The sequence below is a fragment of the Podarcis vaucheri genome (assembly GCF_965113315.1).
Source record: "Podarcis vaucheri genome assembly, chromosome: 14".
Classification (NCBI taxonomy): domain Eukaryota; kingdom Metazoa; phylum Chordata; class Lepidosauria; order Squamata; family Lacertidae; genus Podarcis; species Podarcis vaucheri.
Window position 1 is genome coordinate 11,377,677 of NC_138752.1, and position 14,461 is coordinate 11,392,137.

General features: G+C 42.8%; 1 protein-coding gene across 1 annotated transcript in view; it reads left to right on the top strand.

Annotated features, from left to right (window-relative positions):
- The first annotated feature begins 1,253 nt into the window (after window positions 1-1,253).
- Window positions 1,254-14,461, top strand: part of ATOSA (atos homolog A) — a 50,236-nt gene continuing 37,028 nt past the window's right edge. Inside the window, exon 1 of the mRNA XM_082198371.1 lies at window positions 1,254-2,354. Within this exon, the coding sequence (XP_082054497.1) occupies window positions 2,339-2,354 (16 nt within the window). The 5' untranslated portion in view covers window positions 1,254-2,338. The remainder of the gene's footprint in view (window positions 2,355-14,461) is intronic.

Here is a 14,461-nt window from a genome sequence, read left to right on the forward strand (position 1 = left end):
GGATGATTTTTGCACGTAGGAGTAAGGAAGTTAAAGAACAATGACTTCTGTCCCAAGTTAAGAGCTCAGGCTGAGGAACTTTGCACCGGCAAACACTGTTTGCATTAGAACTTTCCCAACTTCTGTTCAGCTTCAGGCGAAAACCCACAAAAGTAGGAAAGGCCGTCGTCGGCATTCCCCCCCCCCCCTATGATCCTGGGAAAAACGGCAGTGCGCGCGCGCGTTTGTATAAATAAGAAAAACATACAGGGCCTGTTTTGGTCTCTCACTACTCAACAGGCCCAACTTTTACTTGGGCTTCGGTTGCCATAACAACGCAGTTCCTCGCCAGGCTTAGAAACAAGTGGAAGGCAAGAGCAGCTTGCAAATGGATTGGCCACGGGCGGGCCACGTGACGTCGGCCGTGTTTTTTTGTGGTGGTTGTTTTTTTTTTTGACAAGGCAAAATAAACCAGATAGCGACGGCGAGGAAGGAGGGGAGCGGACGGAGGGAGGGAGGGAGGGATGCCCGCCTGGGAAGGCGAGGAGCGGGGCGGCTGAGGCAGGCTTCCCGGAGAGTCCAAGAGCTGCGCGGGGCATGGGAGGCGGGGCAGAGACCCTCGCGACTCTCCCCGCGCCCCGCTTCTGCCTCGCGCGCTAAGCTTCCGCGCCAGCGGGTCTGTCTGCCCAACTCTTCCTCCCTTGCCCGCTTCGCACGACGCCGCCTCAGCCCGTGACTGGGGAGCGTGTGGCGGCGGCGGCGGCGGCCCGCTTGGCTGGGAGGCAGAGAAGTGTCAGGAGGAGGAGGAGGAGGAGGAGAGTTAGTCAGCGGAGGAGGGCACGGCGGAGTCATGGAAAACCCTCGGCAGCCGCCGCAAGAGCGACAACAGCCCGGCTGGCGGGGAGGGAGAGCCTGCGCGTCGAGACTGGACTGAGGCGGGCAGGTCCGGGTGGCGTCGCCGCCGCCGCCGCCGCGTTGTTTACGTGAGGGCTTGAGGAGGCCCAGCAGCTGCGGCGGGTGTCCGCTCGCCTCCCTCTCCGGAGTCGCCGCCGCCGCGGGTTGTGGGGAGGAGAGAGAGCGAGAGCGGGAGCGATGCGGCGGCTGCGACAGCCTGCCTTGACTTAGAGCCGCTGAGGTGCGCGCGCGAGAGCGGGACTGCGAGCCAGGCTCATGCGGGGCAGGTGAGGGGCCGGGTGGGAGGAGGAGGAGGACAGCAGCAGCAGCAGCAGCAGCAGCAGCAGCCGGGAGCCTTGTATTGGCCGCCGCGCGCGCCAGGCACATTCGGGCGCCTCGGGATCTCCGCGGGTCTTCGCGCCGCGAGAGGCGGGTGTCTCGGAGGGCCCGGAGCGCCGAAAGGGGCTGGCGGTTGCCGTTGACACGGGACTTGAGCGATGGGGCGGTGAGGAAGAAGTCGCCTTCCATCCCTCCTCTTCTCTCCTCCCTCCCCCTCTATTCCCCTCTCGGCCGGGTTGTGTAAGGTGAGGGTCGAGCCGAGCCAAGGAAAAAGGGAGGAGGAAGGTGGTGGTGGTTTTTTTTTCCCTTGCGCGGAGCTCAATCCAGGTGCGGTTTAATTTACCACGAACAGCGCGAGGCTTTTTTTTGTTGTTGCGCGTTTCTGAGGATTTAAGGAACAAAGTGGACCATTGCGCTGCGCGGCTTCCCCGTCGTCTCCTCCTCCTCTTTTTTTTAAAGCCCTCCCTCCTTTTATGACAATGAGCGTCGGCGGCTGTTGTCAGACTGTTTTTATTTAGTCTCGGCGCGCGAGCAGGGAATTTGGGGGAAGGAGGTCGGGAGTTCTGCCCTCTCTCCCTCTCTCTCCCTCCTCCTCCTCCTTCCTGCCTGGCTCCGTAGAACAGGTAAAACGCAATGGACTCCAGCCTGGGTTGACCCTGCCCTGGGGCTCTGTGATTCAGAGCCTTTTGATTCGGGCGAGTGTGTTGGGGAAGTTTTAACTTTTTGTTGTCTAAGCTTTGGTCCAGGGCAGGTTATAAATAGACCTGTTCAGACGCCGTGTTAAAGAAGGACACACTGGCAAGATCCAGAGAGAGAGAAGGAGGGAGGGAAGAAGGCAGGCATTGGCCGGGTCTAGCTCCCCCCCCCTCCCAGCAGACTTTTGCTGCCACCACAATAAATGCCAGGAGGAGGCCTAGCTGCTACAGATTTTTGTGAGCTGTTAAGGATAAGGGGGGGGGGGTTTATTGTATTATTCCTGTAACAATAGCAAAAAGAGAGAGAGAGAGAAATTAGCTGCAGACAGCATTAGTGAGACTACAAAGAAGAGGGAGAGAAAATAGCCCGGATAAGCTCTTCCACCCCTCTTTTCCTTGAAAAAGAAGAAGAAGAAAGATTTGGACTGAAAATGAAGCCTGACCGAGGTAAATGATTCAATAAAAAATCTTATGCTTAACATTTTTATCCTGGATAAATGTTTTTTTTTAATGGGTGGTGATAATATTGTGATGAGGTGGGTACTGGGTCCATTTTGGGTGGGGGGGGGAAGAGTGAGGGTTTTGGAAGGATTAATGCCTGAAATTGATAATTATTGTTAGTCTCTGTAGTGTTATTTTTTTAAGGAGGTTGTGAAAATTTATTGGATTGACTTTGTCAATAAAGAGCTGGGTTTACTTCATCAATCAAGAACTGGAAGACAGAAACTCATTGTGAAAAATACCCTTTGCCCTGGGAGGATCATTTTAAATGTCAGAACAGTGTTGTGCTTAGGCTTAGGCTATTATCATACAATTGCAACATGAAAAAAAAATCTGTCAGAGATTGCTATCAGGAATTTTGTTAGCAACTCAATCTCTGTATAAATGGATGATATAAACACAGGTTAGGACAGCATCGAAACTCATGCAAAACAGCTAAAACTTTCATTCTATTTATATTCTCCTGACCACTTCTAGTAGAATCTGCTCTAGTTCCTTTAATTGTGTTTGTGGCTAGTAGTTAAATTCAGTGGGTCAGATAGCATCGTTCTACTGATTCAGAACTTGTGTAGCTATTGTAAAAATGGTTCACGCCACTAGAGTTAAGCAAGTCCTGACTTCTAATGTTAACTGTGTATTCATCATTAGTTATTGCTTGCAATAATGTATTTCACTGTTGTAACTAGCCTGAACAGTGCAATCCTATGCATGTATACTCAGAAGTAAGTACTACCGGTGTCTCAAGCATCTGCAGGATTGCAGGTTAAATTTCATATCTCATATTGGAGCAATGAGCACTCGGGAGTATTTGCTGTATTATACTTCCATAACTTTAAATACACAGTCAGTTACTATATGAATCATTTCAGGCATGTAAGATTATATATTAAAGTGGTTGAGGATGTGTAAAAGTATCAAGGCTGTGATCCTATAGGCACTTACCTGGGAAGTGCTTTGTTTTTTGAGATGCTTGCTTATTGAGTATCCTTTTTTTGTTACAAAAAGTATGTTATTTTCTGATTGATATATTAAATAAGTGAATGTACAGAAGTACATGTGTCATGGCTGTTTTAAAACTGCTTGATCTTGAAAGAAAAGAAACTGGTGGGATACAGTCAAACAAAGGAGCATTGTGTATTGACAACTACTTGCAGAATCCTTATTTGACTTCAGTTGTGTCGTGTGCAATATGATTCTAAACATGTTTACTCTGAAGTAAAGCTGACTATTCAATGGTACTTACCTCCCAATAAATGCTCTTAGGTTTGTAGCCTAAATACTCAAAGGAAAAGCAGGAATTACTAAATATACTGAGATAAGGCAGAAGTTCAGTATTTGTAACTCCTTTCACACTATGCTTTGGCACAATAGATCTGATATGAGACAGTGGCGATTTATGGTGAGATAGCTGTAGATTAGTCAGCCAGTGTAATGCAGTTGAAATAAAGGTGAATGAAGACTTCTTGCAGAAAACAACTTTTGATCTACAGTACTGTATTGAAATTATAATGTCTCTGAGACACATCAGGCTGCGTAACAGTAGCAAAATGTGCTTTAAATTGCCTTACCTTTCGCAGCAGCAAGGTGAAGTTGGAACTTTAAGTGCCAGTTGCAGTTTTGAAAGCAAATAAGAACTATAATTCCAATGCACATAGTTTTAACTGTCCACAAATTGTTACTCTTTGTGAACCATCTACAAAGGGTTAAACTGTGGCCTAAATGCCATATTCATCCTACCAATGCAGTTGTGATGGCATAATCATGCAAATGTTTACATGTGATTTCCCCCCCCCCCCACTCAACAGCAGCTGCACCACAGGGAAGCATGAAATCACCTGCTTCCATTAGTTGCAAATTAATAGTGAAGGACACAGGATGAGCAGAGCATTTAACTAAGCTGCAGTACAGTCTGTTTAATACTGGACAGATAGGAGGAAAATTGTGCTGCACTTGACTATAAAGGAGAAATATTTTGTTTGTTTCTCCAGATGATATTCTTGGTTAATCAGTAGCAGTTTTGTCTTTTTCATTAGTAGTAGTAGTAGTAGTAATAGCTGAACTTAAGTTCAAAGTGATTGTCCGATCTAGGATTTTGGGTAGAAAAACATGCCTTTAGAAGTAAAAATAGAATGAAACTCTTGATTTTAAATAATGTGCTAGTGAATCTGATAACTTCCTGTATTCAGATGAAAGGGGGCACTTATTACTAATTCTCTGTCAGTGACACTGAGAAGCGTTTTCATTGATTTGGTAGCAGAAAAGATGGGTTGATGGAGGTTTAGAAACTTGGCTCTGAAATAAAGGGCATCGGCTAACATATTCAAAATGTATGAGGTATCTTATATTTATAAGATAGGGGGAGGGGTCAGAGAGAGTGCTCTGCCCCCCAACTGCTTGTACTATATAAGCTTAAGGTATGCAGTAAATAGTGTTCCATTGCATCCCTTAAGCATCACTGAGTTTAGTAGATCTTAGTCTCCAGGCTTGGGGAACTGCCAACATTTCTGTTTTGCTTTTAAATCATTCAAAGTTCAACCACTTTTTAAAGTACCGCTGACAGCATCACAGTCATATATATACATTTCTACTCAGAAATCTCATTGAGTTCATGGAGACTTACTTCCAGATATGAGAGTATAAGACTGTAGCCTAATTCATTTTGCCCTGAGGGGAGAAGAAAGAAACTTGGGGATTTGTCACCTTTCATCTCCCATAGGGCCCCCTCCCTCCTCCAACTGTCACCAGAGGGGTGTCTGAATGACACTTTTGCTCTGAGAGGGGTGAGAAGAAGTAGAATAATTTTTTTAAAAAATTGATGCTTGTTGTTGTAACTTTTGTTAAGCTGTGTGGTGAGGTCCACCTGAAAAACTGTATAGAAACACCTTAAAAATAATATTTTCCACAAAATACTAGTTCCAATTTACTTACTATATCAAGTAATTTGAAGGGGAGAAGTGGATATGCATATCTATAACAAGTCCTGGGCAGTGTTATCACCCATCTTCAGATGTTGCTGGAAATAGATGGTTTACCTACTGTGGAAATGTGGAGACTCGCTTTTTGTTGTCGTGTGTCAGGGAAGCCTTAAAGCTTCTTCCTTGGAAATACATCCCATTAATTTGTAAGTAAAACTTGCTTATGACAACTGAAACTTTCCAACTCCAGCCCACTGGTGTATCATCTCTAACTTTTATCACATACAACCCGAAACTCTGTAATTGTGGATTGAGAGTTTTGTAAATAGCCAACAGGCATATTTGATAGTTCTACTTAGATTTAGCAGGGAGTAAGCTTGTTTTGAAGATTGCAGGACTACCTCCCAAGTAAACATGCATAGGATTGTGTTCATCTTTGCAGATAAGAGGTGCAAAATTCAGTTTAGGATGATGAATAATAAACAAGAGGCATATGTGCTCCAGGTAATGTTACTTCCTGTTTAGTAGGGTGGCGGCAGCTGTTCTGAAGATTGCCTAAATTGTGCTTCTAGTTATAGAAGCCGCAGGTAAATGCAGGGATGAGGCAATGAAGTGGTAGTGATGCTGCATTCTGTTCTAGCAGGGAAGTTGTTCTGGCAGTTTTTCTTGCTATTGGATTGTACTCCTGAAAAGTAAATATAAGGGAGAGATCTGTGATGTTTGTTGGATTGCTTTATAAGAAATGTGAGGATTAGGAAATCCTAGAAAAAGATGGCTCAGATGGCAATCTTATTGTCTGGTGGTTTGGATAATGATGTGGGGAATCTGGCCTTAATTATGGGAAAAACAGATGTGCCATTGTAGTATATAGTGTACAGACACAAGAGAATTGTAAGTTGCTCTGATTTTTTTGTGTAGATGAAGGACTTTCTGGTGTTTCAGTTCCTAATTAATTTTCACCTGCTCTGTTGCTGCCAAACAAAATTGCATAGTTGTTAGTACCACTGGCCTTTTATTAGTAATCAAAGATTAAGTGAAAACTTGATGATGAAGAAGAATCTTGGGTGGAAAATGGAGGATGTGGATTAAAATATAATTGAGCATTTACTGGAGACAACATCTTAAGTGAAGTACAAACTATAATAAAGTAGTAATTATGTGCTTTCATCTTGTACTGAAAATAAAAATGGAAATGGCAACTGTAATTTATTCAGTTAAGATTTTAAGCTGTTAGGTTTGTGACCTATCTCTTTCCACTCAGCAGTGCATCCTTGTAGTTGATTAATTTTTATGGCTTTATATGAGGCCTGGCTGGATCTATGGCAGTAGTCCTGTCACAATTCTGGATTCATGGTTGTAGTCCTTGGATGTAACCATCTTTGTTGGTAGAAAAAGGCATGAGTGGTATAAGCTATACTCAAGAGTAGACCCATTGAAAAACCAATGGACTTAAGTTGTCCACTGTCTTTCAGTGGGTCGGCTCTGAGCATGATCTAGTCAGAAACCACTCTAATATTTCAGTTCTGAAAATCAGTTTTTTATGGTGCCACACTGGACTTTGAATGAAAATACAACAAGTGCCTCTAGGAGCAATGGGACTTGATATCGATCTGTCACTTTCAGAGTGAATAGTATGAAAAAAAAACCCATGACTTCACCTAGTGTTTATACTTTGAGACTTCCTTGATTGTGGGAAGCAGCAAACAAAATAAAAATAAACAAGAAGGCTAACTATAAAAATAAATTAATAATGTGAAATAATTGGTTTAGAATAGTAATGAATCGGATACTTCAAACAATAATGGGCAAGAAACTCATAATTCACATGACAGTGTAATGTGTGTGACTCATTTTCTGTTACCCAGATGCTTTCAAATTTACTCTTATGCCTAGGAATTAAAATATTCTTCAGACCACTGTGTAGACCAGATCTGGGGAGCATGTGGCTCTCCAGCTTTTGTTTGACTCCTAATCCCCATTGGCCCCAGTAAACATGGTTGATGTTGGGATCTGTAGCCCAGCAACACCTAGTCCCTAGCTCTGACACAGATTGATTCACATGTTAAAGGAAGAGGCTGTTCAACCAGTCCTTAGTTTGTCCTTTTTCAAGCAGGAATTTTCCAGATACGTGGCTTCTAGTGCTGTAATCTATAAGTGGAATTGCAATATACTTTCCATGCTATTGGGAGTACAGTACAGTGGAACCTCGAGTTGCGGACGTAATCCATCCTGGAGGCATGTCTGCAACTTGAAGCGTTTGCATCCAGAAGCACCATGTCTGCGCATGCGGTGCAATTTAGTGCTTCTGTGCATGCATGAAGCACGATTGAGAGCTTCTGCACATGTGTGAGTGGTGAAGCCCGGCGAAACCATTCAGGTACTTCTGGCTTGCCACAGGACGCTACTTAAAAAGATGTAACCTGAAGTGGATGCAACATGAGGTTTGACGGTATTGCAGTTTTTCTATGTATATATCCTGCAGTGTGATATTCACATTAGCAGGTATGATACAGGGGTGATTTGCAGCTCATCATCAAAAGTCTACTGCAGTCTGTTAAGGTATCATCTTGTAATTTTATTTATTTAATCTATTTTTAAAAATTATTGCAAAAACATATTTCTGGCTTTTTTTAGAATGAGAGATCATTCGCCATTACAGTGATACCTCAGGTTTTATACGCTTCAGGTTACATACGCTTCAGCTTACAGACTCCGCTAACCCAGAAATAGTGCTTCAGGTTAAGAACTTTGCTTCAGGATGAGAACAGAAATCGTGCTCCGGTGGCGCGGCAGCACCAGGAGACCCCATTAGCTAAAGTGGTGCTTCAGGTTAAGAACAGTTTCAGGTTAAGTATGGACCTCCGGAATGAATTAAGTACTCAACCCGAGGTACCACTGTATCTTCTATTGACCTACTGACCAGTCGGGACGTGGGTGGCACTGTGGGTTAAACCTCAGAGCCTAGGACTTGCCGATCAAAAGGTTGGCGGTTTGAATCCCCGTGACGGAGTGAGCTCCTGTTGCTCGGTCGCTGCTCCTGCCAACCTAGCAGTTCGAAAGCACGTCAAAGTACAAGTAGATAAATAGGTATTCCTCTGGCGGGAAGGTAAACAGTGTTTCTGTGTGCTGCTCTGGTTCGCCAGAAGCGGCTTAGTCATGTTGGTCACATGACCCGGAAGCTGTACGCCGGCTTCCTCGGCCAATAAAGCGAGATGAGCGCCGCAACCCCAGAGTCGGTCACGACTGGACCTAATGGTTAGGGGTCCCTTTACCTTTACTTTACCGACCAGTCAGCTAGATACTGATACCAAGAAGGGTCCTAGAACAGAAAATTAAACAGTTGTTCTGCGAACACTTGGAAAGGGATGCTTTGGTTATTCAGAACTAGCATGGGTTTCTCAACAGTTTATGCCAGACTATTATTTATTTATTTTATAGAGTTACGATATTGGTGGATCAGCGGCATGTTGTAGATGTAATGTATCTTGATTTCAGTAAAGATTTTGACAAAGTCCTCCGTGATATTCTTCTGGAGAAGCTACTAAAGTGTGGGCTAGACAGTGTTACTAGTTAACTGACTAAACTTAAAAAGTGACCACCAAATGTTCCTCACAACCCTGTCAAAAAGTGATGTGCAAGTTTCTGTCCTAGGATTGGTTTTGTTCATAAACTTTCTAAGTGACTTGGATCATTGATCTGATCCAGCTTCATCAACCTGAGTACGGTAATCATGAAGCCCTTCATGGGCCCGGGTTTGAGGGTCTATACCTGGTTTTGGGTCAAAGAGACAAGGTGAGGATGTTGCTGGTGTACCAGCTACACTGTTGCAACAACTGTTGCTTGGTTGCTACTTGAGAAAGTATTTGAGATGCTGTGGCAGTACAACTCCAGATATTCTTGGAAGAAGCAAAAAAAAATTTAGATCTGTTACAGTTTGGGTTCTGGTCAGAGTTGGGACAGAAACAGCCTTGGTCATTCTGATGAGTGACCTTGACTGGAAGAGAGACAAGAGAGTGTGACCCTATTGATTATCCTTGATCTCTCAGCCATGTTCGATAGCATTGACTATGATATCCTCCTGGGGCGATGCATTGGGATGGGAGTTGGAGGCACTGTGTTGCAGCAGTTCTACATGAGGGGTTGTTATCGGAGAGTAGCACTGAGTGACACTTCTTCAGCTTTATGGCTCTTGGGTTGTGGGGTTCTGATAAGTTGTTTCTGTCCCCATTGCTGTGTTAACACCCATGTGAAGCTGTTCGAAGTGAACTGCCATCAGTATGCTGATAATACCCAGGTCTCTCTTTCGCTCTACAAACTGAGTTAGGTGAGGATGTGCAGCTGCTGAATCAGTACCTAGGTGCAGTCGTTGGCTGGATGGGGCCCAGTAAATTGAAACTGAATCCATAGAGGTTTTTGAAGGTGATTCTGATTCAGCGTTATTCTCCCACCCCTGTTGTTATCTACTGATGCCCTGGACATAAAAGATTCACAAAGGCTCTTCTTCCCTTGTACCTCAAGGAAAGCTGTCATGAGAGCCAGTGTGGTGTAGTGGTTAAGAGCAACAGATTCGTAATCTGGGGAACCGGGTTAGCGTCTCCACTCCTCCACATGCACCTTGGGCTAGTCACACTTCTCTGAAGTCTCTCAGCCTCACTCACCTCACAGAGTGTTTGTTGTGGGAGAGGAAGGGAAAGGAGAATGTTAGCTGCTTTGAGACTCCTGAAGGGGAGTGATAAAGCAGGATATCAAATCCAAACTCTTCTTCTTCATCATCTGCTCCAGCCAGTGTTAGAAACTGGGGTAGAAAAGCTAGGAGCCAAATGGCTTCTGGGACCTAGGTTGTGGGCACCAAACAGAATGTCTAGTCGTCACGGGGTGTGTGAGAGTTGGCAACACTTTTTATTCATTATTTTGATAAGCATGAATTAATATACAATTCACATAAGTGACACATTGTTAATATCACATTTTTTGCAGAAATTGTTAATACATGTTTAATTCGGTGATTACAAAAAAAATATTGGTACCATACTTGAGTTTCTCAAATACTCTACTCTTTATTGTTAAACTTCTTAACATATTGTCTATCAACATATACTTTGAGACTTCAGAGCACATACATTTCAGAAATCCTTGAGGTGCTTGCAAATGGAGAATCCTTAGGTGCAAAATGCGCCTGGCACCCTGCTAATTTTGAAACCCGGCTCCAGTCAGCTTGACCAGTGATCAGAGATGATAGGAGTTAGAAATCCAATAACATCTGGAGGGCCACAGGTTCCTTACTCCAGCCTTAGGCCTTCCAGGTACTGTAGCAAAGATAGATGATATGATTTCTCAACCACAACCAAATTTTAGAGGTTTGTTCTTCATCCTGGCCATCTGGCCCTGTGACTTTAAAACAGGCACCCCCAACCTTCGGCCCTCCAGATGTTTTGGACTACAATTCCCACCATCCCTGACCACTGGTCCTGTTAGCTAGGGATCATGGGAGTTGTAGGCCAAAACATCTGGAGGGCCACAGGTTGGGGATGCCTGCTTCAAAAGCTGCAACTGTTGTGTGAAAACACTGCAACTTTCTAAATTTTACAGACTTCATGGCAAATGAAGTTGTGTGATTTTAAAATCTTAAATTTCTGTACACTGAGAGGGCATGTTTCTGTTCCTCAGTCTTTGACTCTGGAAAAATCCTGACTGTTTAGAATGTGAAGAACCTTTAACACACTATTAACTTTATATACATGTAGAAATAATTTCCAATAGAGTAGAAATAGAAATAGCAGTATCAATTGACATTTCTCAACAGTGTATGTGTTGTTTTTTCCCCTTTTTAACTATTAACATACTGTGAGCAAAACTACTATTCAAAACAAATGGTCTTGTGTTTGTCATATGTACACATTTTGGGTATGTTGAGCTAAAAATGCCATTTATCTTTTTATATTTGAAGTGTAATGATAGCAACACTCAGTGCCACATTTAGTGTGCCCTGCTTCTTGTTGTTCTGCTTTTCTTTGCTCTCAAATTGCCCAAACACAGCTGGGTTCATAAGAGGAGAAAAGAAAACATGATACTACTGCCAAACAGACAGGAAACTGTAGTAGACCTTGTGAGCAGTGAAGGGTTGAAGCACGCCTTCCGTCCAATCAGCTGCGAGTTCTGTTGCTATGTGCACTCTTACTCTGCCTTCTTTGTGGAAAAAATGTCTTGCACAGAGAGGCTGAATATGTAGCCAAAGCTGAACATTTTTGTGTTAGCCACTGCAGACATCTGGATTCCCGAGATACTGACAGTGTAGCCCATTTTGCTGCCAGAAGGCAACTACTTTTTCCACCCGATTCCAGTATGGTTTACAGTGGAAACAAAGGGCTGCACAGAGAAGGTGTGTAAAAAGAAAGGAGTAATTCTTAAATGTTCTTAAGTTGTTTATGAACCCTGACTGTTTCTTCTTTTCTCTTCCCTATTCTGTATACTTGGTGTTATAAGCTGCAGTTTGTCTTTTGTCTGCATGGAAATCTTACACATGGATAATTTCCTTGTGACAGTTTTAGAACTCACTTGTGGTGATAAACAATAATGAAAATCATTTAATTGTTGATTCTGAACAAAGGTGGAAAGGAAAAAGGAGAAATGATATGTGAGAGAGGAACTTACCACTTCACAAAAAAAGCCACTTCCAGTAGTAGGTAGTGAAATTTAGTCTGTGTGTGTTTGATTATTGAACAGCTCCATTATTGATCACGAAGCTCATTCAGTTTTAATGCCATGAAAATTATATTACCATATACTAAGTTTATATTTTGCATGGCTTCATGTTTTCTCTTCCTGTAGTATTCCAGTAATACACCTTTTCAAACTAACTAAAGGTTTCCAGAATAACTTAAAAAGTATCAGAATTTTGGGCTTATCCTCCCTGTTATATGGCATTTTATACTGGATATCAGAGATGTATATTACTTGCCATAGAAGACCCACTAATAGCCAGGCATAATGCTTGCTTTATTGTTCACAGTGAAAATGGAAGACTTGGCTGACAATGTATTTCTTTTGTGTGTGCTTTTTGTTCATATAGGTCAAAGTTCTTTCAGAACACAAGGAAATGATTACATTATTCTACTAGTATATCTAGTGCTAGTAAATACAGCATTATCCATCTCTTGCCATTTGCTTGCATTGGTCCAAAGAGAGGTTATAAAAATAACACCCAGCTATTTGGCCGTTTTGAGAAGCAAATTTTAATGATACTAAGAAAAAAACCCAGTAATAATTTGGAATTAAACAAGACAGTATGTACCTTTTTTAAGCTACTGTTCTGCAAAGCCAGTTAACAAAACACTGAAAGCCCCCACACCATTTTTCACCAATGGTGTTGTGAGTCAGATGAGGTTTTTGAGAAACACAAGAGTCTAATTGTGACCTGGTAACACAGATGTTAGTTGTATTTGGAGCATCTCTTGATAGCCTAGAAAGGGAAAACCATTTGATTTATGTGATCATGGTGGTATCTAACATGCCCTCTGAAGGAAGAAGAATGTTCTCACTGGGCTCTATTTTTTTTATGTCTAGGAAAATCGTATGCTTTGCTACGAAAGAATGTTGCAGCTAGGGATAGCAAAGGGGACTGAAGGTTCTTTCAGAGTAGCTATTCTTTAAAGCTATCCAGCATATTTATAGATAAATAAGTTCCAAAACCAAGTTATCATCCTGCAATAGAAAGGGGGCACAGGAGCATGGATTTCTCAAGGGTTTTTTTTTTGGGGGGGGGGAGGTGTTGGGAGGTTCTACATGTGCATCATACACCTGATTAGTTTCTCTCTCCATAGAAGACTATGGTAAATTTGAGAGGGTGTAGCCCTGGTCACTGCGGACGTGTGCTCAGGTTTGAAGTTCATTTTGGAAGCTTCAGTGTGCACAATGAAGAGTTCTGCCCTGCAACAGTTTTCCTGTTCCATTTAGTGAGTGGGGCAACTCTGCATGCCCATTCCTTTGCATGAACAGAGTTGCCATTTGACTTCCTTAGAAGAAAGCAAAGTCCACTCACACAGGAGTTCTATATGCATATTGGAGTGTGCTCAAATAACTGGGCCAGGCCATAATGTTCCCATAAGCACCCAATGTTGGTCCAAGAGATTTTGCCCTGAGGTCAGAGACATGATGGCGGACCTTTTTTCATGTACAAAAGTTAACGGGACTGATAGTTGAATCTTAGGTCAAAGTGGCAATGGGATGGTGATACAGGGTAGGCCACATTGCATATACATCTCTGTCCTTCGACACTTGCTATTCCAGCTCCTTGTTCTTTCCCCTCAGTATGCCGCCTGAGGCAGTTATTTAATAGTTGGGCCAGCCCTGATTTAGCACTTTTTATAGTGGATTCCTCTATAATGTTATGCTGCCTTGTTTGAAGTTATCTGTATCTATAACAACTTCCTTTATATAAACAAACAAATAAAAATCATGTGTGTGTGTGTGTGTGTTTCTGTTGTGGAACTTCTGGGAGCTTTTACCACTTCTCAAATTAGTTATAAAGTCTCAGAATGACTCATATGAAGAAGAAAAAGCTACAAGAAATTCTCCATGAATCAGGCCAGCCAATTAAAGATATTGGAAAGAAACACAATAGCAGTTTTATGGCCACCTTATGGATCATTGCTCAGTATATGCACACTTGTGGTCTAAGGGCACATGATGGACTCCTTTGTAGAAGCAAGTTAGGTCTAGGTCTGGTCAGCGCTGAGATGGGAAATCCTTACATATTGCCTTGCATTCCATAATGGCAAAAATGCAGGATATAAATATAATAAAATATGTAAGTACATTGTACATGTTTCTTGGGAAATTATTTAGAAATACAGTAGAATAAATACATTTTTGAGGAAGGCAATTTAAAGGTAAATTCTATGATATAAGGTAAAGGGACCCCTGACCATTAGGTCCAGTTGTGACCGACTCTGGGGTTGCGGCACTCATCTCGCTTTATTGGCCAAGAGAACTGGTGCACAGCTTCCGGGTCATGTGGCCACCATGACTAAGCTGCTTCTGGTGAACCAGAGTAGTGCACAGAAACACCGTTTACCTTCCTGCCGGAGCGGTACCTATTTATCTACTTGCACTTTGATGCGCTTTTGAACTGCTAGGTTG